General features: G+C 33.7%; 1 protein-coding gene and 1 long non-coding RNA gene across 3 annotated transcripts; both read right to left on the bottom strand.

Annotated features, from left to right (window-relative positions):
* Positions 1 to 4,228: 4,228 nt before the first annotated feature.
* LOC127073206 (uncharacterized) lies at positions 4,229 to 5,426 on the bottom strand. The gene is made up of 3 exons (XR_007785685.1): positions 5,039 to 5,426; positions 4,564 to 4,602; positions 4,229 to 4,462 (listed from the first exon to the last, which is right to left on the bottom strand). It is a non-coding gene; the product is annotated as an uncharacterized LOC127073206 (long non-coding RNA).
* Positions 5,427 to 6,697: 1,271 nt separating this feature from the next.
* On the bottom strand, positions 6,698 to 24,715 carry LOC127073207 (uncharacterized). Of its 2 annotated transcripts, XM_051014342.1 has the most exons (24): positions 24,409 to 24,714; positions 21,064 to 21,144; positions 19,693 to 19,792; positions 19,477 to 19,561; positions 19,329 to 19,378; positions 18,982 to 19,061; positions 16,790 to 16,849; positions 15,907 to 16,006; positions 15,740 to 15,817; positions 15,399 to 15,466; positions 15,226 to 15,294; positions 15,069 to 15,146; positions 14,876 to 14,971; positions 14,344 to 14,414; positions 13,776 to 13,853; positions 13,571 to 13,664; positions 10,289 to 10,387; positions 9,204 to 9,421; positions 8,997 to 9,111; positions 8,463 to 8,594; positions 8,254 to 8,361; positions 8,073 to 8,182; positions 7,883 to 7,984; positions 6,698 to 7,808 (listed from the first exon to the last, which is right to left on the bottom strand). In XM_051014342.1, exons 1-24 carry the CDS (start codon positions 24,457 to 24,459, stop codon positions 7,271 to 7,273), a joined length of 2,661 nt encoding a protein of 886 aa, XP_050870299.1. In that variant the 5' UTR covers positions 24,460 to 24,714; the 3' UTR covers positions 6,698 to 7,270. The 2 variants fall into 2 exon arrangements, with proteins under 2 accessions (XP_050870299.1, XP_050870300.1); XM_051014343.1 differs by lacking the exon at positions 7,883 to 7,984 and having other exon boundaries at positions 24,409 to 24,715.
* Positions 24,716 to 27,005: the final 2,290 nt, after the last annotated feature.

Here is a 27,005-nt window from a genome sequence, read left to right on the forward strand (position 1 = left end):
TTTTGATATTTGTCTTACGCACTTGGATGACATCCTCGAGAGGTGTAGTGAAACGAACGTAGTTTTGAATTGGAAAAATGTCATTTTATTGTTACTGAAGGTATCGTTTTAGGGCATAAAATCTCCTCGAAAGGCATCGAAGTGGACCAAGCCAAAATTGAGGTAATTGAAAAAGTGCCTCCACTTATGAATGTAAAAGGAGTGCGGAGTTTCCTTGGGCATGTCGATTTTTACCGATGATTTATCAAGGATTTCTCCAAGATTGTTAAACCACTCTATAATCTGCTAGTGAAAGAACAAGGTTTTATTTTTTATGATGATTGTTTTAAAGCTTTTTCTGTGATTAAGGAGAAACTTGTGACCATCCCCATAATTGTAGCACCAAATTGGGAACTCCCATTTGAATTGATGGGCGATACTAGCGATCACACGGTAGGCGCAGTTCTTGGTCAACGCCAAAATAAAATTTTCCATTCCATTTATTACGCTAGTAAAGTTTTAAACGATAATCAGGTCAATTATACGACCACTGAAAAAGAGTTATTAGTCGTAGTATTTGCATTGGAAAAATTTCGGGTGTATCTAAATGGCTCCAAAGTTGTTATTTTTACAGATCATGCAGCATTGAAATACTTATTCAATAAAGGAGATTTCAAGCTTAGGTTGTTGTAGTGGATCTTATTACTGCAAGAATTTGATCTATATATAAGGCAAAAGAATATGGTTAAATATACTGTTGTTAATCACTTGTCATTGTTAGAGAACCATGAGGTTACAAAGAAAGAGAAAAGTATCAATGAGAAATTTCTAGATGAGCCTTTGATGGCAATTAGTGAACGAACTTGGTTTGCGGATATGGCTAATTATAAAGCGACAAAAAATGTTCCTGATTATTTCACTTGGTAGCAGAAAAAGCAATTTTACAAGGAGGTGAGGTATTAATTGTGTGATGATCCTTATTTGTTTAGAGTAAGTGTAGATTGGCTGCTTAAAAGATGTGTAGCAGTAAAAGAAGAAGAGAAAATTATGTGGCACTGCCATAGCTCAGCCTATGGTGGTCATCATATAGGAGAAAGAACATCGGCAAAAATACTTCAAAGTGGGTTCTGGTGGCCAACAATATTCAAGGAGTTTAAGGAATATGTGCAAAAAAATCTTGAATGCGTGTCAAATCCATAAGTCTTGTGAAGCTACTGCTTCAAGCAAAGCAATGGGTTTTCTATTATAACCTCAAATTTATTTCCCTTTCAATGCAACATGACAACTTTCTATTCCCAATGCATACAATCAATGCTTCTTAACATACCTGAAAAGCTCCATGCCTCCCTCATCAACAGTAAGTGTTCAATATCTTCAGTGTTTAGACTTCACAAATATTGTGCCCCGAGACATTAATCACACCCTTTGTAAACTTATCAACACATTTTAGTGTTATGGTTTTATCGATTCTCAAATTGTCATTCATACTATCAATAGATGTTTCGTATGCCAACATACAAATAAAAATTATGCCTTTTTATAGCGGTGAAAGACTTGATCTACCAGTGGCATTGCATTAACCCTCATTCGAAAATACACATCATGTTAAACCAGAGCTTTTAGAATACGAAAGAACACGTTTTTATGCATTTGGCACCTTGAAAGAAATTGCTCATTCGTGTATACTGGAATTTTCTAAAAATAATCATTGAACATTCGATCATGTATCTCTTCATAATTCCTCTCTTTGTAATTAATATCATGATGCTTGTTAAAAGTTTCACATATTATCTTCCAAAAACTATCTCTTTTTTTATCACTCCAAACAATTGAATTCTTTGAAATGTTGAGTTGTGATTGAATGACAATTTCATCTTCTTTCTGTTGGTATCTTTATTTAGGCGTATTCACAACCGGTGAAGATGCAATTTCTTAACCAAGGTTAATAATTTCTAAGCTACCTTAAGTAAAAAAATTGTGGTGTTTCATGTTTGTGATCATTTGATTGCACATCACCACAACCTATTTGAACCCATGAGGCATAGTGCAGTTAGTTGATTGAGATGAAAATTATTGATATTGATATGGATAATATGATGTATGATATGAGTAATTTCAAAAACTAATGTTATTTTTTGAAGCTTTAAATAAAATGAGTGTTTTGAAAATGTGGATTATGATATGAATTTGAGACAAGGAGGACTTCCATCATTTTCCATAAAATTGGACGAAATAATATGTTGATTGGGGTTCATTGTTAAATAAAATATGTAGAAAAAATGAATTAAAATAAATAAATGGTCAAATTTAGACTAGATATGAATAAAAGTATGAAGAAATGAATGTTTATTTATTCTTATAATAATATTACCATTAGAGCGTATTTGTTCCAAGGTTTAAAATTATATTCTTTGAAATAATATTCTCAAGATTATTTTTTCTAGGAATATCATTTCTACTTGCATACTTTATGGAAATTTAGTTTTTCTAGGAATTTTTATAAAAATAATAAATAAATAAAATAAAAAATGCAATTTATAGGAAAATTATAGTTGGTTGAGTTTATTCTCACATAAATGTTATATTTTCGCTCTTTTAAGTCTTTGAATAAAAATAGAAGAACCATGTGTAAATGAGATTCCTAAAAATAAAAAATACTTTAGATTACTTTTTTGAAACCTGAACCAAACATAGGAATATTGCACTTCCATAATAATATTTCTGAGAATTATATTAGAGGATTTCTTAATGCACCATTTATGATTCTTAGCCACCATACAAAATTATTTAAATGCCCTCAGATTCTGGAGATGTATCTCCGGAAGCACCAAATTCTCAATGAACGTTAAAATATTTCGGAAATGCATCTCCGTAACAATTTAAAATATACTATACATCACACTGAGAAGTCATTATACATTTGAATGAGACAGGAGATGCATCTCCGTGAATATTCCGGAGATACATCTCTATAATGTATCAAAACAAAACTTTTCATGTTATGTTATGTTTACATGTATTTAGATGCAGATTTAAACCATATCATACAATCGAAAATAAAAAAATAGACGTACACAATTTTAGATGATCCAAGAATTATATATATATATATATATATATATATATATATATATATATATATATATATATATATATATATATATATATATATTATATATATATATATATATATATATATATATATATATATATATATATATATAAATGCTAATTAATCATTAGATTAGATTCAATTTAAAGACTATGATTTGTAATAAATTAAAAAAACTTATTGTTATAATAAGTTGATTCTCAATATATATATATATATATATATATATATATATATATATATATATATATATATATATATATATATATATATATATATATATATATATATATATGACTAACAAGCTTAATAACTGAAAGGTTAATAGTCTATCTTATGCAGGCATAACTACTCTTATCAAGGTTGTTATACAAGTCATGTCAACTTATATCATGAGTTCTTTTATACTTTCAAAAGACTTATGCAAGAAGTTGGATAGTCTCGATGCTAAGTTTTGGTGGAGCGACAACAAGATACATTTGTGAAAATGAAAAGAGATTTGTAAATCAAAACTCCGTGGAGGTTTAGGATTTATGTCTTTCATTGACTTCAACAAAACCTTGCTAGCTAAGCATGTGTGGAGATTCCACATTGAACCCGGCTCCCTTATGGATAGAGTTATAAAAGCCAAATATTTCCCCAAGTATTACATACTTAAAGCCAAACTAGGATATAGACCTAACTACCTATGGAGAAGCTTAGATCTTTGTACAAAGGTCGTTAAGAAAGACAGTTATTGGTTTATTGGAAAAGGTTTATAAGGTTATACAAAAGATTCCTTTGTATACATATGAGATGATGATTAGCTAGTTTGGATGGGTAAGAAAGATAGGCACTATAGTGTGAAATCAGGGTACAAAAGTATATATAATGGACAAATACATTACAAGCCAGAAAGCTCAAACTGAAAGCAGGAAGAAAAGTTTTGAAAAATAATCTGGAATAATAAAGATACCCTTAGGCATATCTTTCTCCTATAGAAAATCATATCTAATTACCTAGATGTGAAGGATAATTTTATTAAGAGGGGTGTTAAGATGGACTTTTTTGTCCTATATGTAATATAATATATAAAGTTTAGATCATTGTCTAAGAAAATGCTTGTGGGTGAAGTATGTGTGCTTTGAATCTCAACTAACTTTTAAATTTCAAGACATACAACACACTTCTTTCACATATTGGATAAGGGAAACATAGATAGTTTGAGTAAGGAAAATTTAGCCTTATTCATTAACATCTTATACATTATCTGAAAATCTAGAAACAACATTGTATATGCAAATAAGAGAATACATGATATTTAAGCCATCTCTAAAGCTACGAATATAAGTGTCGTTTACTTATCCAAAAGTCATAATAGTCAACAAAAACCTGGAAAGGAAGATGGTAGACTTCCTCATAACCAAGAGCATAATCTTAAGGAGAAGATGTAGAAGACTTTCAGATAGGAGAATATGGATAACACAAATTACCTCAAAAGAAACTCCAATAAAGTGAATTTGTGGAATCACCTGAATCACAAGGGTAATGTTATACACCTTACCAACATCAAAAACTTATAAGAAACAATAAGAGATTTCAGGAGATACCTGTTAGAAGTAATAATGGTATCAAAACCTTTAATAAAACTAACAACAAGAGACATGTGTCATAATAACAACTACAACAATGTTCAGAGCAATAGGCACAATTACAACAAAGGCAGAGAGATACAAGAGAATTTTAGATATGAAAGTTATACACATCAGCTTAATGTTATCCTTAAGGGATTGGGATCCAAATCATGCGCAAAAGTCATAGACAACGAGATGCAACCTTCGAACAAATTTGATGAGCAGCTCATACATTGAAAAACAAGCAAAGAATAACTCAGTCAAAAACATTTTAAGCAACATGCAAAGAAAAATCAAACACACTACTTTGAAGATAAAGGAAAAGCAACATTACCTTTTGAACAACATAATGCCGAACAAATTAGACGATAGTATAGTCTTTCAGAAATGTCATAACAAAGACGAATGGGTGCAATCTAGAATGCATGTTAGCATGGTGATTAGTAGAAAATGGGGGACTCTAAGCAGTTTTCAAAAACAAGAAAGGTAATGTTATAAATCAAATAGCGAAGTGTATGATGGTGGAAAAAAATCGATGTAAGCTGAAGCGATGGTGATGGTTATTGCGGCGAAGAAAGCTAGAAGAGAGGGATTTCATAAAATCATGTTCTACTCCGATTGTTTAAATCTAATCAACTTGATAAATGATGATAAAACAAAAAATATCCAGAAATGTAATGGGGATTAATTCGGAGATTTCAATTGTGTTATTTAAGGTTCAGAGAAACTAAGGTTTCATGCCTAGAAACCAAAATGAGGAGGCTCATTCTTTAACTAGACAAATTGTGATTTCGAATCTAAGTAATATGGCCGGTAATCCTACTAAATGGACCAAAGAAATAAACGAGTATGACATAACAAATAACCATAGTGATCAATAAATATATTTTTTTAATAAAAAAGTTAAGGACGGAAAAGTTTAGTATAATCATAAAAAAAAATTGAAACATGTAAAAGATAAAAACATTTTCATTTTAAAATGATTTTACCCCATAATCTAATAGGATTATACATCCATTTTTTATTTACCACATTCTTTTTTCTCTATATAAGTAAAACAATTTAAATTATGTTTAATATTCATTTGGCCGCGTAATATTTATTTATTGAATTCATCTCAGAAACTAATAATTATTTATCAAAATTGTTCTTTTAATTATGTTTTTAATGTAAAATAATTATTTGTTTAGTTGATGATTAATCTCTACCAAAAGAATCCGGCTCACTCGAGTATCCTATTTTAAACATTTGTTTATCCAGTCAAAATCTGAAATATTGCTTATGATATATTTTGTTTTTTATTTAATACAAAATTTAAATGAATTATTTGATCTTGGTCGAGTGATCTACAATATACCAAATGCATGGGACCTTAACTGCAGGGAATCATTCGTTATGATTTCACACATTCACACATTCAAAGTATTAATGACCATTTGAACGTGATCGATATGTAACATTTAGTACATTTTTGGAATGCATATTTATCTGTTTCAATCATAAAGATGATGAGGACGCTAAACAATCACTTGAATGGAGTCACTATTGAAACTTTTAACAATTTTAAAACATGAATTCATCATAAACTACACATGACAATATCTCCCCCATAAGAATTTCTTGGGTCAATTTCAAGAAAATAATTGCCACTTCTGAATGTTTCCCGTGTATTTTTTTCCCTTAAACCAGGTTTAGCTGAACCAGAAAAAAGAAATGCAAACATTTCGACAAATGAATACACTAAATATATTAACCACTGTATGACTCCATGAAACATTCAACAATTCTTTGGCTAGTTCTCGAAAATCGGAGACTCACAATCAGTTCACCAAGCTATGAATTTGTCACTTTGGCATTTATGACAATAAGACAACGGGGAAAAATAACATAGGCCAAGCAGTTACAGAACTGAAGTTTCAGCTTCGAATGAACATATGATACATAAACCCCAAAAACTATCGCATGAAAGCTAAATATAAATCCAACTATGATGTGGAAGAACTGCAGAGAGAGACCATCACATACGCAACAGTTACATACAGATTTACAATAGTTTAGAGTCCTCTGATACATTCATGTAAAAATGGCCCTAGAACCAGTCTGCATATAAAAAAGGGAGGGGGGAAAAGCATCAGAAAAAACTGTGAAGGGCAAATATTGGCGCCCCCTATCATTAAGGTCAAATTACTGCAAAGAGGAATAATGATAAAAATATCACCTCTTATACACACATTGGGTCCTCCGGCAAAAACTATAAAAGTAAATAAATGAGCTGGAAGAGGTAAAGTTTGGAGAGGAGAAAATTACAGAACTATTGCTCAGAAAAGTTATGTGAAAGCAACAACCACTTTTCTGTATTAGTATTCTCCCACCAATGTGGCACTGTACAGTACTACCTCCAGACCACATACCCTCAATGCAACGGATAACCAAAATTTACACCCTTCTAGGTAAAATTTCTGTTTTACAAGGCATGCTTCTTTGATAGTCAGCAACAACTCAGCCACCAGCAAATTTATACGTCAAACAGAATAAACAATCTGCCTTCATGAATGATTGTAGATGCTTATGATCCATTTACAGCCATCTCTGGCGACGATTTAGGGGGAACCAGGGGACGTTCCTCGCCGCCCAATTCTATGTTATCCGATTTTGCATGTAAACAATCAGAAAAACTTCTAGAGTCTGAAGTATCTTTATCTTTCTCCACGTGATTATCTTCAGCTCCTACAGTGTTGCTATCATCAGAGCTGCTTCTAGAATCATTTTGTCTGTCTTCCTGATTGTCTTCACTAGAACTCATCCTCCCTTCAACTGTCTGATCATCTGTATGAATATTGGTTGCAGATTTCTTACTGGGCAACACAGCTTGGCTCAATGTTGAACACAATGCAGCAAAAACACTTTCTTTAGATTTTGAATTCTTCGTTAACTTCTGCTTCTTCGCAACTTCGGGTTCTTTATCCTTTGAAGGAAGTTTCCTTTTCAGCCTGAGAGACTCCATTATCCCTTCATCTTCCTCTGACGCTTCTTTCTGCTTTCTTGGTGGTGGTTTATAATCTTCATCATCCTCGTCATCTTCATAGTCGACCAGTGACCTTCGACTGAAAATCAAGATGAACACACTTTATTGCATATGGACTTCTGAAAAATGAACAAATAAAATAGACAAGTCTACCTTGATTGCAGATGGTTTGAAGCAACTCCATTGGAAAGAATAGGTTGTTGATGACCTTTAGGATCACGTGAAACAGATGCAGACGCTGCATCCTCTTCATCACTGATCGAACTCCCCCAAGTTCAGAGACTCCATAACAAATGCATAAAAATTAAAAAATTATATAGTAGTTAAGAAAGACGATGTGTACCTGTCCTCATTAAAGTAGCGTTCTTCCTCTTCTCTCTCAACAGCACGCTCATCAATTCGTCTTCGAAGGTCCACTACCGCAGCAGCATCTGTCCCACCATTATCCACACACTGCAAGCAAGCATGTCGACTTAAACCTATGTGCTGATTGATGCCCGGAAATCGTGTAAGGAAAAACTTACCTGCTCATATTTTACTTTCAATGAGTGAATTGAAGCCAAATGCTCGAATTTTACCAGCTGACCCCAAAAAGAATCAACTAGGTGTTTTAGCAATAATTTCAGATTCTCCTACACGATACAGCATTGTCAGTGTAATATACAACATTGTCAATGTAATGTTTTAGTTGAGGAATTTAAGATCCAAAATGAATAGTCATCAAGTTTAATACCTTCCGAATAAACTCAAAAAGTTCCAGAACAGCAGAGTTGAGAAGATTGTAACGATTACCATTAGCAACAAAGGCGTCTATAATTGGTTTGAGAATGTTATTCCTAATGAAATAATTTATCATATGCTCATCCTGCAGGATAAACTTGGAATTGTAAGATGAAGTGCATGTAAAGTAGAGAAATGAACTCCTGCAGGTTAAACTTAATATCTTCTCTTATAAGTTTCCTAGATTTTCCTCTATCTCTAGTGTGATTTCACTCTATCTTATCTACTTTCCTTACAACAGAATCTACAAGTCTTTTCTCTACATGCCCAAACTACCCAAGTCTATTTTCCACCATCTTTTCTACTATAGGTGTGCTACCCCAACACTCTAATATTATCATTTTTAATCTTATCCTATCTAGTCTTACCACACATTCAACACAACATTCTCCTCTCTGATACCCAGTAACATCCATTTCTTCTTCAACCATATTATAATTGCCCTGAATTTCATTACAAAGAACAGTGCCTGAATGTTAAAACTTACATTGCGGGAGAGAACAGTTCGAACAAACCGGACAGCACAGACAACTAAGTATCTTTCTGCTCTCCGTGTCAGTAGCAAAATTTTCTCAATTGCATTATTGACAAGAAAGTTGCCCCTGAAAGCAGCAACGAGATCCATCATGATCAAAAAAATTCTGAGTAATAGCACAGAATTCAATCTGATTAAAGCAGAGCAAGATGGTAATACTTTATCCTGTATGGGTGATGAAGGACACAAAAGCATAGTAATTCACATATGTTCGATAATATCTCTGGCTTTGTTCCATGCTGAAACCGAACACCTTGTCCAGGATCTATCGATTTGCTACTTGCATCGGCAATAATGTCTGAGGGACATGACGCCGTAATAACCTCAATAAGTTGACCCAAATGCTTCTCAAAGAAGATGTCAATGATAGTGTCCCTCTGTCAGATAAAACTAAAGCAGTCAACAAAACCAAGGCAGAAATACATTTCTTACCAACATAGAAAAAGACTTCCATCTTACGTGAAACTTTAACTGACAATTTTTTCCAACAAATCAGCAGATACATTATAAAACACAACTCAACATTCAAATATTATACCTGCACAAACAAACTTAAATTTGTTGACCACCACACATTAAGGTTTAAGGGCCCAAATTTTTCAACAATTGGTAAATAGAAGGTATACTATAAAACATAACAGCGACAATTGACAATTAAACACTCAATCCACTCCAGCAGTCAAATTATGCCAAACTCGCAAAATGATGAAAACAACCCCTCCCCTAAACCAATTAAAGATTCAAGAGACTGCAACATCCAATGTAGACAGAGAATAACACAACAAACAAAAAGGTTCAATATAAATTACACGGAGCAAAGAGATGTACCAATTGAAAAATAAATACAGACATTATAAAAAATGAAAATGCAAAACAACTAATATCCAGAAATGGAACTGGTCAGTAAATTACTCCCTCCGCTTTTTATTATATGTCGCTTTGAGAAGAAAAAAAATGGTACCAAATTATAAGTCATTTAACAATACCAATAAACCATTAATGCAATTTTTCCTATAATGCCCTTAAATATTTACTATTCTTTCTTCCAATTCTGTTGATTTATCTTCTTCATACCATTAATGAAGGATAATTTTGTACAATTCTTCGTAATTTTTCTTTTTCATACAACAATCATTACATTTCTTAATATCCGTGAAAGTGTTAAAACAACTTATAATAAAAAACGAAGGGAGTGTCAATCAAGGTTTGGGATAAGATGCCCAAGAAAATACAGAAAAAGATACCTGTGGTCCAGTCAATGTGCTTGAGTCCAATAAAATTCGAAGAATCTCAAGAAACTGGCAGTGCATGCTTTCTCCGAAGTCAGTTACCATTCCCTTAACCTGTACATGATAGCATGACCAATAATTAATGCAGAAATAGCCTTCCAAAAACCATAACTAGATACATAACAGATCAGCTTGGTGGATTTTAAGTATATTGCAACATATGTCTATTGGTGTAACAGCTGGTTCAGAATCTGTTAGGTTCAGTTAGGTATGGTTGTAATTATCAGTTGAACCAATTCATTATAGTTCTGACTTCTGCAATTGCACTTAGATCAGTGTGCCCCTAATAGCGAGACTTTCCTTTTTGTATAAACTCAACTGGACACGCAGAAGATTGAATCTTCTGCATGGAGCAGAAGATTGAATCTTCTGCATGGAGTGATGTTTTATAACAAACTACACTATTGATACGCTACAAAGGTGCAAACCTCACACTTATGTCTCCAATACTTTTCGGTTAGAATTGTGTCTACCCAAACGATCTGTACCAGGTACTACTAAATTTTGAAGGTGTCTGAATAAATTAAGTGAATTTTGGGACATATTTCCACTTGAAAATAATGTAAATGCTAAACAGAGTCATCAATCCCGGTGGATAGCGGCGCTATTCCGGGAGAACGAACCGGCGCGGAGTCCGGACGCTATGAAATCGCACTATGCAGAGCAGTTTTCAATTGCGGACGCTTTTTCAACAATCGTGGGTCGCAAAGCGGAGTTGTTTCCCGGTCCAACCCGCTTTCTGTGTTTTTGTTGCAAAATACCCTTAACTTTTTGTATAAACTCAACTGGACACGCAGAAGATTGAATCTTCTGCATGGAGTGATGTTTTATAACAAACTACACTATTGATACGCTACAAAGGTGCAAACCTCACACTTATGTCTCCAATACTTTTCGGTTAGAATTGGGTCTACCCAATTGATCTGTACCAGGTACTACTAAATTTTGAAGGTGTCTGAATAATATAAGTGAATTTTGGGACATATTTCCACTTGAAAATAATGTAAATAACAAATTTTCAAATCTGAGTTACTGCTAAACAGAGTCATCAATCCTGGTGGATAGCGGCGCTATCCCGGGAGAACGAACCGGCGCGGCGTCCGGACGCTATGAAATCGCACTATGCGGAGCAGTTTTCAATTGCGGACGCTTTTTGAATAATCGCGGGTCGCAAAGCGGGGAGGTTTCCCGGTCCAACCCGCTTTCTGTGTTTTTGTTGCAAAATACCCTTAATTTTTTGTCATTTGCCCTATATTCCATTTCCTCTCCCTCTATTGCACTGAACTCCGTACTTTTTTTCCTCTCTCACGTTTGCCTCTGTACTTCTTCTCTCTCGCCTTCATTCTCTATTCTTCTTTTCTTCTTCCTTTCTTCTTACCTTTCTTCTTTTCTTCTTCTTACTGTATTCTTCCTCTATTCTTCTTTTCCTTTTCTTCCTGTATAAATTATCTAAACCTTGTCTAAATCAATATATTCCTGTTTTATTATTAGCATCTGTTTCTTTAAATTAATGCAAGGTTGCTTTATTTGAAGAAGAAGAAGAAGAATAGTTTAAATCTTAATTCTTGATATAATTGAGTGATTTGTTTGATTTATTTTTGAAGTTATTATTTATATAATTAGTTTAAAAAACAATTAAATAGTGATCATCCCGCTATCCGCTATCCCACTGTCCCATTTTTGGAGTCGGATACTCCACACCACTATCCGGGATTGACAACTTTGCTGCTAAACACAATCTAGAAGATAATTTCAATGATAGTCATAGTTACTAAATATGATCCAGAGTTGCAGTGTAGAGAGGGGACATCACATACACACATATAGGCTCACCTACTAGGTTATTCGATTTCTGTAAATATTTTACACTGCAAGTCACCCACTGAGAAGCCCCTATACTCCAAAATACCAATGGACTGGTGTCTGACACATACCCAAAGCCGATATGTCCAATACGCCCCAACACATATCAGAGAAGTATCGGGCAATTTAATTTTAATTTTTATTAAATGTGGCTGATATGTTTGAGATACATGGCTATTTTGTACACGGGATACAGTTGAATAGCGCCGATATGGCACAGATATGGCAAACTCCAAAAAAACAATTTTTTTAATCAAAAGACTGGACTCCAAGATTTTTGTTTTATAGATGAAAAGAATAAAGTGAAATACAAATAGAACGACAGGAGCCAAAAACATGCATAATCCTTTGATCAAAAGCTAGGGTTTGCCACCCATCCCATCAGCGTCTCACAGCCATCCTTCACTGTCGTCTCTCGTCGCACAGGTCCAATGTGTGTGTTGTCTTCTCTATGTGTACTTTGTTTCTTTTCTTCTCTTTTTCTATGTGCTCTGTTTCTTCTCTGTGCACCTACTGCTCTTCTCTCAGTGTGTCTGTTTCATCTGTTTCTCTTCTCTGTGTCTCTGTTTCATCTGCTGCTTCTCTTAACACTTTGATTGGATGTTAAAAAATTGAAGGAAAGAAAGTGAAAGGAAAGAAATTGAAAGGAAAGAAAGTAAGAGGATGAAAGTGAGAGGAAAATGAGGAGAAAGTGAGGTGAATTTTCAATTCTTTGTTAAGAGTGAAAGTGAAGAATCCTATATAAAATTAAATATATAATTTAATAGTTTAAATTGTTTAATTTCTTACATTAGTATTTTAATTTGTTTAATGAAATACATTACATATTCTATTAGTTATTGTGTCCATGTTTTTAGAGAAGTTGATTACAAAAATTAAAAAATTAAGAAAAAAAAACATTTCCTTTATATAATGTATGAGAGCAAAGTCACAAAAGTATGAGTGTTAATGTCTTTTACTTGAACAAAGGCTATCTTTCCTATTTTCTCTCCAATTTGGGGAGAAGCCAATTTTCATGTAGGAACCCCCCAATGCAATCTTTCCTTCGCCTTTTGCAGGGAAACCAACAAGAGGTGGATCTCTTTTCAAGAGTCTTTCCATGCTATAGACACCCTTCCCTCCACTTTCATGAGTACCAAACAATGCATAAATGTTTTTTAAAAAGTTTGAATGATGTTTCTTTCCAAGTTTTTAATTAAAAAAATTTTATTGAAGTATCTTGTTGTATTTGTATTGTATCTTGACTTCTAAAATTTAGCCGTATCCATGTCGTACCTATATCAAGTATTTGGGCTTCATAGGTTATCCAAAAACAAAGGACTTATTCACAAACAAAAAGTTGAATATGATCCAATTTACATACAAAACGCATACCAAGAGTCCTAGAAGAGCAATTCCCTCCTGCCGAACAACATATGATCGCAGAAGATTAGGATCTTGATTCATAAAAAGAAGGACGATGTCTGTTCTGCAACCATCACAATGATTTCCTATTAGAAATTAATCACAAAAGGAGTGTACAAAACAGAACAGTCAACTGAGTTTTATATAGACAACCAACAAAAGGAAGAATCAATACCCAGTTAGCACAAGCTTCTTGTCTTGACTTTGCAGAACATCGCTGATAATGTCAAAGATGCCTTCATTCATCAGATCCCTACAAACATAAAGAATATGAAACTATTAAACAATGGGAATCAACAGACACCCAAAATGTAGAATGAATGGCAAAACAAAGTAATTGGTATCGGTGTTCCGAATCAAAATAGTATTGTTAAAGGTCATTTATACGAGTTCCATTCAAAAGCAGCTATTATAGGCATAATTTTTCACAATTATATATCAAAAGATTCCTCTGAATAAGCTACTAATTGTTAATTACAAACTTGATAATTTATAGTATGTTAAAATACAGGAACTAGGTACATATAGCTACAGGAAAATAATAACAGACCAAAGAGAACTGGCTCTACTGAAGGCTGCCGTAAACTCCCAAAACAAGGGGTGGCAAATTAAGCATAACAGTCTTTTATATGCTTAACCAAGCACCTCTTAGAAATAGACAATCAACTGACCAACGGTGATCAATATTTTTTAAAGGAAGACAAGCAGCAAAACAGGTTGTGTCATGATACAAACGAACATACCTAAAAAGCCGAAGCTGCTGGACCATTTGTAAGCTCTTGCTTACACTGCAAAACTCATACAAAAAATGAACCTGTTCGTCCAACATAAGAGGCAAACTACGTTTAAAATAATAATCCATGGAAAACCATGATTGATGAGCATCCAACAAGGAAGCATTAACATCTATTCATTATAACAATACAAGATATGAAGCAACACACTAGCATTAAACCTAATTATATGATAGTTTAATAGCCATGATTCATTTTGATAAAAAGTAAAGCACTCTCTGTATCCTAATTGCAATAAAATTCTCATGTATCTACAACTTACTCTGTTTTGGACTTCAGGAGCATGTTGATGTACAGGACTTTTTTGAAAAAAAAAAGAAAGATGAAAACTGAACAGAACATTTTGTTCACGGAAATATTCTGTCACTGTCAGTATACAAAAGGTTTATTTTCAAAGACTAAATATGAATGCAACCCCTCCTATTAAACATTACATTTTAGAGTACAAGGCAAACAACTCTGATATCTTATCAAGACCTACCAAGTTCTTCTTTGATTCCTGAGAGGTGGCGGATGATTTTAACCTAGCAAACAACTCCTGGATAAATGTACTGTCATCCTTCAACATAGCAATAACCTAGAAAGAAAGAAAAACCAAAAAACAGATCACTCAAAAATAAAAGACAGCACTATAGTAAATGATATAATTTGTTTCTCTGATAATCAAAACTTACAAAGGCATTGTTTGCATGTATTATGGAGTTAATGGTTGCACAAGTCGCGTCATCTAGTATTCTAGCCAAAACAACATCCTGAAAGTGGGAAAAGAAGGTAAGTTCACATTGAAGAAGAAAAGGGGTCAGCAATAGAAGTCTCTAAAAGGAGACAAACCTTCAAATAACCAACTCTATATGTCTGATGTATCTTCTCCAGAGCAATGGGGTCTTTTATAGGTATGGCCTACAAGAGAAAATAGACAATGTACTATTGAGGTTAAAATTTCTGTCACGTCTTCAGATCTACCCACCACCTTGCAGCACACTCAAGGAAAGAGCGAAAAATACCTCCTTAAAAACAACATGGTCCTTTAAGAATTTACGATGATGCTGAACACAAGTAACTTCCGGATCATCTGCATATTGCTAAAACAGGTGGTTCAGCAATCAAAATAAGTAGAGGAAAAGACTGAAGACATCAAAATGTAACCATCTAAATCAATGGTATATCCTCCTTAACTGAAACCAGTATTAGCAGTTAAGGAATGCTATAACAACCAAGATATCAAAAACATTTAAATTTAGAAGAAAGACAGGTAGAGAGCAGAAATATATTATTATGAAATAATCCCTGAATGAGAAAAACTCATGACTCAATTGGAAAACTATTTCCTGAAGAATGCACTTACACTCAAGGGCACCGATAACGTCCACTATGAACTCTTCCTTAAAAATTCTCTCAAGAAGTGGTGGACTATTAAGTAAAACTGCAAGAGTACAGGTTACAGGAATAAATACATACAAAATTGATAAAATAGGGGTTCAAAATTAAAATGATACAATAATGAATACTAACTGATCCCTTTGACAATTTTGAAAATCGTGCGAAGGCCATCCATGTTTTCTAAGTCTTCACACACTCTAAATAACCCCATCAGCTTCCGGAAAAATTCTTGCTACATTATAAAAGACAAATGAAAAAGATGGATATTATAATATATAAAAAATATATATACACAGAAGCATACAGAGTCTACTCGGGACTCTTCCATACAGATGGTTGATATGATATATAGGCTTCTAAATACAAACGGAAAAGAAAACACAGCACTGTGTAACCAAGCTCATGATGCACAGACAATAGACAATAGACATTAGTAATATACATTGGGCTTATAATAAAACTGGAAATTAACAGGATAATCGTCATCAAAATGGCATATGCCCCAAGTGCTATGCCATACAAAGCTGTGACATGACAGACGATATCTTTAGGAAAAGTGACTCATTGCCTAACAAACAATTACGGAAAAACACACCACCTTAAATTTTCTATGATAACTGGTAAGAACTTCATCCATATGTTTTTTTTATAGATAAGAATTTCTTACAATACAAAAATCAACATCTTATGCAAAGAAATCTAGAATACTTTAGTCTAAGATCACTTACATACCATACCATACCACCATATAAAGCTAACTGAAAACTTTACTGTATGCATTTAATGCCTTCTATGCGAAGATCATAAAGTGAGTTTGACAATACATGACATTAAGATAAAAATATATAAAAAAAATCATATCCTAGGTTTACCATATGAATCACTATGTCATACTCAAATAATATAAACTTGAATGACTAACAGATCAATAGCAACAGCAAGACAGCAACAAATTACGTAAAGTGAATGATATGAAGACAGTATGCACAAATACCCAAAGTTAATGGCAGCTTACATTACTTGATAGTAGCTCAGCTATTCGTATTTGATCTGAAATGCTGCTGTCAACAACGGTCTGCAAACGGAAAAGCAAAACCAATCAAAATAATATTGAAGTTTCATGAATAAAAGCAAAATGTTACTAACCCAAAAAAAATCTTAATATGGAGTGTACAGTATTCAAATTAAAGCATTCCACGTATGCTGTATTACCCTCAACAGTACCAAGATTTATGATTTTTATTGGATAAGAATGAAGAGAAAATCAATATCTCAGAAGCAATAACAAGGTGAGAATGAAAGTTCGGTTTATTAGATGAGAATGAATACAAAATCAGTATACACAAAAACCATTAAATTACATGTGTACACGGCAAGGTTCAGGTATCATCACAAATAAGTTTACATTGACACTTCTACATTCCAAATGTGCGGCATCACTAACAATATTTTTGATAACACCATGCTCTAGAAGTCCTCTTGGGCATGAATGGATGTTAACATTGCATATCATCTATGACCAAAGTACTCCATATAATGACTAGAAATGTCCTTCCCTTTGAGTTAGCTTTTTGGGAGTGTTGTCGATGACGGATGGTGGTCCATGGCGGAGGAGCCAAAATCCCTCCATACCAGATGTTTTGTGGCGCCGTTATAGCGAAAAAGCCCACAATATCGGCCAATATTTATCATTGCGGTAAGCCCAAAAACCGCCATGAATATTTGCCATCGCGGATGGCTGAAGACATGATATTAAATAGATTCTTGTCATACTCACATTACAAGGTGAGTGGGTAGTACATTATTCAGGTTTTAAGCCCATAGGGCTCAAATATAAGGGGGGAGGGTCAAAAAATACTAAATATTCACATGTTTTGACCCAGAAAGTCTCGGCTATATATTATTATCATATTATGGTAATTGTTTACTTGGTTTGTGTAAGCAAGATAACCTAATAGAGATTCGGTCTCAAATTCAGAGAGATTGAAGAAATCCACTTAAAATGCTACAGACTACCTCACTTATATAGTTATACTGTTTTCCTCATCATGTATAGAAGCTAAAATCTGAGCCCATTCTCATTTTTTAACCTATTCTAAGACAACAATGAATAGAGATTGCTTCAACAGCATCCCCTAGATAGCTCTTGATGAATTTTCAACACAAGGTCCAACTTAAAATATTGTTAGCAATACTCTCAGATCAATCAACCAAAACTGAAATCATTAACTGCATGTGTCATGAGACTGAAATTTCTAAACCAAGCAATATTTTTTATCCAGAAAGAAATGTTAGGGCCATAACTATTAACAACTACAGATGGAACCAGTGAAAAGTAAAAGGAAATATTCACCACATGAGATAGATCAGAGTGCCAGTGGTTCAAATTTGGGAGGTGGGTAGTTTGTTACACAAACCTCTAATTCTAAGAGAACTCGCTCCTAAAGTAACTAAGCAGTACTCTAGAATGAAAACAAGTACATCTAAAACATATCCTATCTTAGACACTGATAGAAGAACATAATACTCCTCTTTGCTTAGCTGGCAGTTTGTTAGGCTAGTAATAATTCAATTAGAAGCAGTTGCAGGCTTGGAGCTGTTGGTAACCACCTTCATCTAACAGCGTCACACTATATACATGTACTGTATATAATTTCCACAATGATATTCACATCAATTTCTTCCTTCATCTGTCTGAGTTATAATTCAATTAGAAGCAATTGCAACCGTCAGTAACTGCCTTCATCTAACAGCGTCGCTGTATATACATGTACTGTTATAACTTTCGTAATGTCAGTACACAAACATACAGATCAGTTTCTCCCTTCATTTTTCTTAGTTTCTGAAACTCTTTTTAGAGGGAGTTTTTAAATTTAATAATTGATATTTAAGTTTGGCTGGAAAATATCTTGAGGTATGCATTGCAGACCAAGTTAATGGATTGTATAGGAATAAAGGGGGAGGGAGAAATATTGTTACTATCAAAATGTTGGTTGAGAAATCAGGTCTCTCCAGGAACAAACGAAAGTTTAGTTTGAGAAAATACCGAAATGTATGGTAGGCTAAAAGCAAACAAAGCAACAGTTTTAATCTGACTAAAATAATAATTGGAAAAGAAGAGACAGATTGAAGAGAGATATGATGGACATGTAATTTAATGTTTTAAATTCACAAAAATAAGCAAGAAGGTTAAAGCAATAACCGAACCTTAAGAATCAAAGGGAGTGTTGTTAGTTCAACAGCAGGCAATTCCTTCAACTCACTGTTAGTGCTCTGAAATGTCTCACCTGATAAATAACAACAGAAAAATACAACCACAACAGCCAAACATAGGATAGAAATAGTAAATAATCTGATTTGGCAAATAAAGCAAAAGCAATGGTAAAACACTAAAGTAACAATTTGTTTTGACAAATATTTCAGCCTAACTTTTTTGGTCCAAGAAGAAACAGTATTAAATAATATGCAAACATAAAAGAGTCCTTTTTGGAAGACCCAAAAAGGCACATCCTACCGATAGAGGTAATAATGAGATTAAAATCTATGTCACTTACTATTTAAAGTACTGAAATGCATATTCCTCTGGACATTGCAAATATGGTCCCTGAAAGAAACAACCATAGTAATTAAGCTTCAATTCACATCATCCACAAACAAAACCCCAAGAAAAAAAGTTTAAAATCACCAGTTATTCTCAGTTACCATATGTAAGAGCATCCGCTAGGCTCTTGAAAGCTAAGCGCCAGTTCTGTGGCATATTCTGGGTCCCTCCATGAGATTATTGAATCTGAGCAAAAGCATCCAGTAAAAATATAAATGTAATGAACTATAAATGTCCACATGAGTAGATGAATTACAATGCCCGTTATTGATGTGTGTGTGTGTAATGTATAGATAGTGTATAAAGTTGCAAATTACCTTCTTGCTTCCTATAAATATCATCAGAACTGACACGATGCAAGAGTATGGTCTCATTGTCTTCTTCATCATAAACATATAAGCCCAGATCCTCAGATCTCTGCATTATAAAATATATGATATTTTATATAGTTTGAATGCAGGTAATTTCAAGGTTTGTCCATTTGAAAAATAAAAGCCATCTATAATAAATGATATAAATTTGTATAAAGTAATATGTATATTCAACATCAACTCTTTTTTGGGGGGAAGAATTCAACATCTACTCTTTTGAGTACTACGAAGTATCAACCACGCTGATTTTGCGCTTGAGAAAAGAGAGGTGCAATAGTAATCAGATATAAGAAGAAAGACGTCACCATCAATAAAATTAATACACACTAGACTCTAAGGAGAAAATGATTTAATAACAAGTATTATCAATCAACTATTTAAAGGACAGAAATATAAAGCAGTTTAGTTCTACGATTGGCATAAAATCATTTTATAAAATTGATTTTGGATAAAAGTAAGTTGAATATAAAGTGATTTATAATTTTATACATTGATGTAAATATGAGTTCAACAACTAGTTTGAGAATAAAAAATCACGTTTGGTGGAGGCAAAAGCTCCAAATTCTAGCTTCAAATTAGAACATTTTGGAGGCGCAAGCAATTCTAGTAGATAAAACTCAATCATGTCAAAATAAATTTTAGGTTCCTTAAATCACTTTTGCCTTTCATAAAAGTGAATCCAAGCATTAGATAGTGTTTTTTTTTAAGACATTAAATTATTTTATGAATGAGATAGGAAATATAAGGTACTTTTTACTTTGTGAAAACATTTTCTATTTTTATTTTCTAAAATTTGTGTTAATTTTACTTGCTAACAAGGAGATACTAGACTCTTGAATTGACCAACTGTGCTTTTTTCGAAAACAATAAAAAATAGAAGAAAAAAATTGTTTCATAATTTCCATAATTGCATCATTCCTCGCTAGCATCTCACCTTCTCTCCGTCACAATGGTTCACTTGAAGAGTCTCGCATCTTCTTAACAGAAAGTTGAACACATTTTAAAAAATGAAAATAGAAAATGTTCAATAGTTGCTTATTTTGAGATCAGAAGAGATGTGTATTTTTAAATTAAATATTCCTAGGATTACTAAGTACTTACCACACACTGAATTATACCTTGAAAAAAAACACTTCATAAGGGAAAGTCAAGCAGGTACATGAAGTAGTCATGTCAGTCACAGATGAAAGCTTCAACCAAAAAAAGTGTTGTATACCACATAAATCAAATGGCATCACTATTCGGTGGGTTTCATCGTAAACTTATTAACCAAGTCATTATGTCACATATGAAAGTGCACGAAAAAGATTTACAAACCTCTAAATAATCAATAGTTACATGCCCAGTACCCTGGTCATCCCATTTTCCATCTTCATTCAGACGGTACACCTTGACCCGCTGAAATCCCATTAGAAAAGAGATAAGTAAAAAGTATTCTTTGACATAAGCATCTCAACCACAGAAAATAATCAATCATATATGCCTTTCAACCACTGACAATAGCAATATAGAAAGAATAAAAACACATTCCATGTAAGAAATTATATATGCCTAAAATTGTATCACAGTATTGGGGGAGGGGAATGCAAACAGACTAACTGCTCACTCTTGTGAAAACAGCTGAAACTTAAAGCACAATGACTTTGCTAAGCCATTTTTTCTTTATTACTTAAAAAAAATCAACTACAGGAAAGGGAAAAATCTAGCAGTTGAAAACAAAAACAAAACAGAAAAGGAGAAATGATCATACGAGCCAAATTAAACAAGAATGTCCTAACTTCTCTTACACAATTATAGGTGGACATAAAATCAGGAGTACAAAACACAGAAATATATATAAACAGAATTTACATGGCAAAAAAATATAAGTTTTTCCTAGTTCACAGTAACTATTGATCGTGAAAACTGAAAAACAGAACTATAATTATCATAACACAATTATTCTGGGCCCTTCTCTTTCAGTTATGAATACCATACACAACCAGTAATGAGGGGATATTTACACCATATAGGATAACTACTACCCTTACTTGTAAGATTGAGATGCATAAACCAAAATTTAAGCATTAGAAAACACTACATATTTATGGATATTATAGGGCAAGTGCTTATTGCTTAATGCCTGTTTGCTTATACGTTTCAAGTGTTCTAGACGTAGGTTTTTTAAACACTCCAATTTTTGCCTTGGAATCTGTTGCAGACTCATGTTTGCTTGGCCAAAAGTTTACCCAAACATAGACTTAGTATTGAGTAGAACACAGCTCTCGCATGGAAAAGACACAAAGTCTGAAACAAGTTTATAAAAAGTGGCAATCCACACCTTCCTAATCGGTTTGTAAGAATTAGTGATGTCAATTGCAAATAGCAGAAAATAGTGGATAGTTAAAATTCCGCCATGCAATAGTGCTATAGCGCCGCTAACATTTAGTACTAGTGTATCGCAGAACAATATTGATTTGTCCAAATTCCTCTATATGCTATAGTGATATAGCACCGTATTTAACAACATAAGAATTAGTTACTAGTTAGGCCCAATAAAATGACCAAATATGGCATCAAAGCCTAATGGTACAAAACCCCTCACAACTTATTACAAGCCGGTCTTACAAGGATGAGTAAGGCATGACAAAAAAAAAATTACTTCGTTACAATGCGTGTATTTTGATTATTGATAATTGCTTGATAAATGGTTAAAACCAATAATTGGACCAGCCTACAAAAGAAATAAGGACATTAAAAAAAGTTGTGACAAATGCAGGCAAAAGGTAAAATTTAATCCTTGAGAGTGTTGGGATGTTGCTCAACACGCTACATACAGGGGCAAAAGGTCAATTAAGGACAATTAATAACATAAAACATTATGTCATTCATGTTATTGGATAATATAACATGATACTTAAGATTAAAAAAAAACAAGAACAGAAAATGATGTGTAAATTTAGTGACCACAAAGCCTTAAAGCATGGGAAGACTAAAAGTTGAACAATAACTAGTGCATCCCAAATCTTAATAGTATCAGGTAAAAGTTGCAAAAAGAGAAAACATTGAGTATTATCCAACCAAACTGCAGCTGAAGTCTTGGGATCAGACATCAAGAAATTCATCCATAGCTCAAACAGTACTGTTAATCTAAAATTCACATTAACATTCCAGTGCTACTGGATCCTTGTTTAGGTGCTAAATACAAAAGAGCATGAGCCTAGCTCCTGATAGCCTCAAAGTGGATGACGAGGCCAGAAGGTAATGACAGAACTTTTGCCCTTCAATTCAGTATTTAACTTCATAAAAATCCAGGGGATAATCTCCACGGAATTAAATGCATTCATTACAACAATAAGCATATTAATATATGCCCTGGATTCTAGGGCGCAAGTGTATAAATACAATTTCCATTCAAGCTTTCAGAGAAACTATTAGGCCCACTATAAAGAATAGCCTCACTATGAACGTTTACGGCAGAAAGAATAAAAACAAACTGGACCAGTCTAATGATCTTGCCCTTGAGCAAGGAATAGAAGGTAGCGCTAAAGTGAGTAGGGAGGGGAGAAACATATAACAAGTCGTACATGGGGAGGAAGGGGATTTGGAGAAAGAGACAATGGGATATTTGAAGGAATGATAAGCAAGTTACTCGTGTGGGGGGAATGCAGACAAATAGGCATTACTAGAATCGTGATGTGTTGGAAATTTCGCTTACATTGCGGTCCGCCCCTAGCTACCTAATTGCAGCATTTGGATTGTCTTCCACACAGCCTCCAAAACCTTCATGTGTTGGATGTGAAGGGGTGGATATAGTCCAACATTACCTAGAGATAAGGCTTGTTTAGTGATCATAAAGTTTGGGCAGCCCTTACCTTACAAGCCAATTTTGTAAGGTTGAGTTCAGTCCAAACCAAATTTCAAGACAAGGTTTTGGAGTGATGTTGATAGTAGGAAGCTAGCCCCATCTCTGGTTATCATCTATCTTTTTTAGCTTTCTTTGTAATCCTTCATTACTGTACTTGAAAAGGAACATACCCTCTGTTCTTCCATTAATACAAAAGTTGATTGATCAAGTGTAAGTTCTTAAATTTTGAGTTGATGCATATCAGATGCTAACAAACAAATGAGGGGCGTATCCTTGTCGATAGGTATAGGCATGTGCCCCTAGGAAGGAACACTGACTTATTCCCACAAAATTAGAGAAGATTAGCTTCCAAATGGTTAAATATCAAATGAACTAGCTCCCATACACACCAATAAAGAAAACCGGCAATCCTATCAAACAATTCCATTAATATCAACCAACATTAAAACGGGCAATTGATATTTGTTATCACACTTTCAAGATACATAAATTTTACTCAGTTGGAATAATATGGTTTGCCTACATGCTACACATGTTTATGGGACTATAACTACATAAGAAATAGACTGCATATGGTAAAACATATAAATTGCCTACACAAGTTTAAGAAACAACTCAACGAAAGTATAAAAGGACATGGTTCAAAGTTAAAGTAAATCAGTCCAAATGAATTAACGAAAGTAGCAACTGCGTACACCAAAAGCATTCAATTAACAAAATTGAAGTTCCAACTCCAAACAACACCGAACAGTAAAAGCATCAATTATCATCTAGGAAAAGACTAAACGTTTCCAATTACAATAGAGCTAACTTGCCTGCATCGAACTAGCGTTGGTCTGTGATTTCTCTGGCGCTGGCGCTCCCATCACAGCTCTTCAAGATTCAAAGCAATAACGAAATACACAATCTCGGGAACACTAAATTAGGGTTTTGAGACGAAGGAGAATGGGAGAGAAAACAATTGCAGTGAAGAGATTGAGCTTCGTCGGATCAAGTATCAACAAGAAACCCTAACGGCCATTGACGTAGCAGCGTGAAGTTTCTCTTCAATCTCTCTCTACCCTCTTCTCTCTCTCTCTCCTCAAGACTGACCCCGACCTATACGATTAGCACCAAAAAAATACAAATTACTTAGCACAATGTATAAGTATATGGAATCTCGTTATTGCCCCTTGAGTTTAGGGGAAATTATGAAATAGCCATTGACGCGCCTGATCCATGCGTTAATTGTCATTGAACATAATTGTCATTGACGTACGTTAAACTAGACCTCCACCCGTTATTAATGTTTTTTAAATTTGTTGTGTTTTTATACAAAAGTTACCAAATTTGTATAATAGTTTTATATTTTAAAAGTGATTAAAAAATTAAGAAAAAAAACACTCTAAAATTAGTAATTAAACGAATTTGTTTTTTAAATACAATTCTTTATTGAAAAATGAAAAATGAAAAAAAAATCAAGAGGTGGGGAACAAGTATAATTAGATTAAATTTATATATAGTTTAAATTTGTATCCAATAGTACTTATATGAGATAGTAAGGGATCTCTTTGAATTTAATTAGAGATTTTGAGTTCGAACTCGGTATCTAGCATGCAACAATGTTAATTGTGTGCATATGATATCTGATTTCTATAAGAAAAAATTAAATTTGTATTTGACCTATAATTTTTCTTGATTCATTTATTTAATATTTCATCTCTTCTTAAATACTCATAAATAAGAATTAAATCAACCATGACAATAGGGTCAATCCAACGATTACTTTAGTTATCCCTTGAGAGAATATTGTTCAACTCGCTTAATATATGGCTTGACACGTCCTCCCATGAGAGATAGTGTGTTGGACTCTATCACATGTTTACCATGTGACATCGCCACTTACTAACCAGGTGTTTGTCGTGTTATTTAAGAGTTGGATAGTTGGTGGATTTGGGCCTTTGTTGAAGATATCTCAATCCACGGTCTCTCAAGCACGAGACTTATTAGGGTGAAGTGGTTTAAGTAAGGATATCTCATTCCATAATCCCTCAAGAATTGATAGGTTATCCCTTCTATTTGGAGTGGCCCAAATGAATATGGGATACTAGTCCATGTGTGTGTAAGAGGATAGAATAGTGAAAATCCTAGTGGCCACATCAAATCCTGCAGCCCCAATTCAGCAAAGATTAATTCCACAAGATCAGAGTTTGCACACAATTCAACTGTTGGATCGTCCTAAAATTTTGGCATAGTGTTTGTCACTTATTGGAGTATATTCCAAACACTAGAGATCAGATTCTGAGCATTATAAGTTTGGCTGACGAATCCATTTGTGAGGTGCAGATTTCTTTGTGTTTTGGATTGTTTGTCTCTCTTAATTGTATTCCAATGTTTGTTGTAGATCTTGATGATGTTTATATATGCATATAACTAGTGTTAGAAAAAAACTTATTTGTACCCATTATTTGATTATAGCGGATATTTAAGTGGCTTATGGGTCTTGTGGTTTTTTACTCATAGTTAACAAATATTTTTCCACGTTAAAATTATGTTGTATTGTTTGGTGTGTTTTATTTATTGTCGTTGCATTTGATATTTGGGAGAGATTATGTTATTGGATTATTATGTTGCACTGTGGATTTTCTCCAACCAAGTGGTATCTAGAGTTGTGGTTTAATTTGTGTAACGATGGAGACTAACACGTCTAGGATCGTGAGTTTAAATAGATCCAACTATAATGTTTGGAAAGGGAATATGGAAGATTTGCTTTATATTAACGGCTTTCACTTGCCAGTTTTCTCTAGTGAAAAACCTGGTGGAAAGAGTGATGAAGAATGGACTTTGTTGCATAAACAAGTGTGTTGTTACATTCGTCAATGGATGGATGATAATGTTTTGAATCATGTGAGCTCAGTGACTCATGCTCGCTCTCTTTGGACCAAACTTAAGGAGTTGTATTTTAGAAAGACAGAGAACAATAAGTTGTTCTTGTTCAAACAATTGATGTCATTAAGGTATAGTGATGGTTTACCAATGACTAATCACTTAAATACTTTCCAAGGGATTCTAAATCAAGTGTCAGCGATGAATCTTACTTTTGGCAGTGAAATTCAAGGTTTGTGGCTTCTTGGTACTTTGCCTAATTCTTTGGAGACTTTTAGGACACCGTTATCTAACTCTTCTCTGAATGGTATCATCTCGATGGACTTGGCTAAAAGTAGTGTGTTAAATGGGAGGTTGAGGTGTAAGTTATAAGGTTCTTCTTCATATTCTGATATGTTGGTTACCGAATCGAGGGGGGACATCAAAGTATAGGTTCAAGTAATCATGGGACATTACGTGGTAAATCATAAGGAGACTTTAATAGATTCTCTAATATTGAGTGTCATCATTATGGAAAAGACACATAAAAAAGGTATTGTCGAAAGTT

This window comes from Lathyrus oleraceus, chromosome 4, assembly GCF_024323335.1.
Source record: "Lathyrus oleraceus cultivar Zhongwan6 chromosome 4, CAAS_Psat_ZW6_1.0, whole genome shotgun sequence".
NCBI classification, from domain to species: domain Eukaryota; kingdom Viridiplantae; phylum Streptophyta; class Magnoliopsida; order Fabales; family Fabaceae; genus Lathyrus; species Lathyrus oleraceus.

Bases quoted from the DNA above. Each gene is read 5' to 3' on its own strand.
- LOC127073207 (XM_051014342.1), bottom strand. From the start codon at position 24,459: ATGGGAGCGCCAGCGCCAGAGAAATCACAGACCAACGCTAGTTCGATG. The intron at 21,145-24,408 runs GCAAGTTAGCTC...ATGGGATTTCAG, and splicing joins CCAACGCTAGTTCGATGCAG to CGGGTCAAGGTGTACCGTCT. The intron at 15,818-15,906 runs GTTAGTATTCAT...GTACTCTTGCAG, and splicing joins CAAAATTGTCAAAGGGATCA to TTTTACTTAATAGTCCACCA.